This window comes from Bombus impatiens, unplaced genomic scaffold (genome assembly GCF_000188095.3).
Source record: "Bombus impatiens unplaced genomic scaffold, BIMP_2.2 scf_0203, whole genome shotgun sequence".
NCBI lineage: Eukaryota > Metazoa > Arthropoda > Insecta > Hymenoptera > Apidae > Bombus > Bombus impatiens.
In genome coordinates this window covers 1,872,806-1,876,006 of record NT_176622.1, presented here as the reverse complement: position 1 = coordinate 1,876,006, position 3,201 = coordinate 1,872,806, and the positions used below count along the sequence as shown (strand labels likewise).

The following is a 3,201-nucleotide window of genomic DNA, read 5'->3' as shown; positions in this document are numbered from 1 at the left end:
GAAGGCTCGTTAATATTCATAGAAACGGTAGTTCGCCTATCTTTGCCGAACTCGGTCGCGTGGCAAGAATAAAACCGCCGGTGCCTAGGAAAATCGTCGGCTGGAAAAAATGGTAGAACGAGCGGCGAAACGTCTCGAGCGAGCAGAATGAAACGGTGAAAGGGGGAAATGGTCGGTCGTAAAAGGTCGGTCCGACTGGTAATTATAATAAAGTCAATTAAGAGCGCGGCGTGCACGGTGGCATCTTTGTCATTAGCTCGGTGCCCTTCCGCTTTCGTTCGCGCGGGCCGGGCAATTACCGGAGCAATTCGAGCCTTTACGCCGCGCTGTGCAACCGGGTCGAAGAAACGAGAGGAAAAAGATGCGCGCGTGGAACGACGCGTTCCCTCGAAACGAGGGAAAAGGACGAAAGCAGGAAGATCCTGTGGTACACGTAGCTGTCCGCTGCTAATTACTCTTCCCCTCCCCTTTGCTCGACTGCTATCTGTTGTGCTCCCTTTGCCTCGATGAGGAAAAGGATAGATTAGCTCCGTCGAGGCTCGACACCTTCCCGGATGCTTTTGTCGAGCAGGTTGAAAAAGAGACATTAGAGAGCGCCGAGGAAATTGAGGATGAACGCGACGCGGATGGAAACAGAAGACGAATTATTTTCGTCGAGGTACGGAGATGTCGAAACTGTTCTACCGATAGATTATGGTTTAACGTTGGCGTTGACAGTTAGTTAAACGACGGTGGTAGAGATATTTCGACACTAACGTTAACTCCGTCCAAGCGAGCGGTTTCGAAATTTCGTTAAAATTGTACATTCGTCGTTGTTTCTTGTGTTCGTCTATATGCAAATTCGTATATTATCCGATCGATATATTTCGATTTTTGTTAATATAGGAATTTGCATGAAGTTAGGCGAACAAAAGGAATGACAGCGAGTGTATTCTTAATTTTGTAATTTTTAATTAAATTTTGAAACCGGTCATTTGATCGGGGTTAGGCCTGGTGAAGTTAGTGTTAAAAATGCAAAAAAAAACGGAGTAAAAGGAGGATTCTTAGGATATAGGTACCGTGTCGTTACCCTTATACAGATAAATTAAACTTCGTTTGTATGAATTTCTCTGACGAATGATTTATACAGGGTGGTACTAGCTAACTGGTGGTACAAGCGGAAAGGGGGTGATTCTGCGCGAAAAAAGAAGTCGAAAATATAGAATAAAAATTTTTCGTTCGAGGCTTTGTTTTCGAGAAAATCGACTTTGAATTTTGGCTCGGTACGCCTGCACTTTATCGCGTCTCGTTATAACCGATCTCGCTGTAGATCGTTGTCTCGGTGGAAAAATTTAACAAAAAAAGAAATTAAAAAAAAGATTTTTATTCTATATTTTCGACTTCTTTTTTCGCGTAGAATCACCCCCTTTCCGCTTGTACCACTACTTACCAACCATCCTGTATAGTCGCGGTTCGTGCGTTGGAGACCATCCAACTTCCAGATTCTTCGTTCTGACAATAAGCGTTCACGCACAAATAGATAGATGCAATCGGTAAAAGTTCCTTCCACTGGACTTTTCAATTTCGCTCGAATAAGCAGAGTTCATACAAACGAAGTTTTCTACTATATCGATATCGATTAGATGGTACCTTTTCGGATCGTCCTTCATATCGAAACCGTCGATCTTTAGAATATTCCACTCGTCCCTCGGACCTTTCGAGTAGCTGAACGACACCTGCAACAGAAAATCCGTAACGTAAATGAGACGAAGAACATGTCGAGCATGAAAATTGTCACGAATATAAACGCTAGCCATCGAATATGCGATTCTAATTTAATTTAAAAATCGACACGATTTCACGTTTCTTATTTTTCATATTTTCCATTCTGCAATTCTCTTTTTTCAGGTGCCATCAAGTACGAGGTCACTGGCAACGACGTAGAAAAAAGTTGCGCGGTGATTTACAATTTTGTTCGGATAGACTTTTGACTGATTATCGTGACAGTTGGGATTGGTAGCGCGAGTAACTGGTATCGTTAATCGATGCTTCATTACAACATCTCGCTATATCGGCAGCAAATTATGTCACGCTTGACGCGCATGATCATCAGAAAGGAACGCGATATTGCTTATTTTCGCATTCCAGGCCGAGAATCAAGCAACACGTATTACGCTGGTCGTATGAAACGCGAGACCAAAAGCCCGATCATGTTCTGCCTATGAGCGCTATAAAAATATTTGTTCGCGAGGCTCCACGACACGCTTGCGTAGCTTACGAGCCATGGAAAATTTCGGTATACTCGTTTTCTACTTCGTCAGCTTTTCAAGAATCTTCGGATTCGTCGAAATCGGAGTACGCGCGTTTCGAACGTTCTCGTACATTTTGGCCCCTCGTTCGCTTTAATCGAAACCGATCGGTCTACGTTTCGCCGGAATTAATCCATGAATCTATAATTAACCCACGAATCGATCAATACCTTGTTGTTAACGATCTATTAGAGCGTTTAGATACCGCCGACTGGTAATCTAATTTCGTCGTGTTACAGAATATTATTAACCCTCTGCGGTCCTTTTGGAGTTTTATCGTTGAGAATTATGGAAATTATTAGATTATCGTCCTAATGGGTCGATCTCGATAGTGATTGTTCGAATTTTTCCTCCAATTGTTGTAAATTTACATAATTCCGCAGTAATTTCAGTACGTGCGATTTTTGCGAACCGATCTGCTGTTGGCTGATGAACATCATCTTCTTATTTTATTCAAACGGTTTCTTTCCTAAACGATAGAAACAGCTATATATCTCGAGATACGCTTCGTCCGTTCACGGTAGAATATCATTTTCGTATTTGGTTCAATTCTGACGGTCTTCTTTACGGTTTGCCATTTTAACGAACCAATACGATATTGACAGCTGAATATCGTTTCCTTATTTGACTTGTACGGTATCTTTGTTAAACGGTAGAAACAGCTATGTATCTCGAGATATACTTGTTTCTACCATTTATAGAAAAAAAAACTCGTCCAAATTGAGTGAAATAAGAAAATGATATTCGACTGTCAACACCAGACCGGTTAACAAAAACGGCACGTTGCGTTCGAAGGCAGGGGAACTTGGAAAATGTGCAGGTAATAGCAAATAACACCTGGTGTACGCGACGACCACGCGTAAACATAAGGCGATCACCTGCTCGGGTTGCGTGAGTTAGTTCGAGGGGTCGG

At 42.4% G+C, this 3,201-nt stretch overlaps 1 protein-coding gene across 1 annotated transcript in view; it reads right to left on the bottom strand.

Annotated features, from left to right (window-relative positions):
- Positions 1-3,201, bottom strand: part of LOC100741335 (fringe glycosyltransferase) — a 129,781-nt gene that overhangs the window by 2,801 nt on the left and 123,779 nt on the right. Inside the window, exon 8 of the mRNA XM_003487861.4 lies at positions 1,630-1,715. Within this exon, the coding sequence (XP_003487909.1) occupies positions 1,630-1,715 (86 nt within the window). The remainder of the gene's footprint in view (positions 1-1,629; positions 1,716-3,201) is intronic.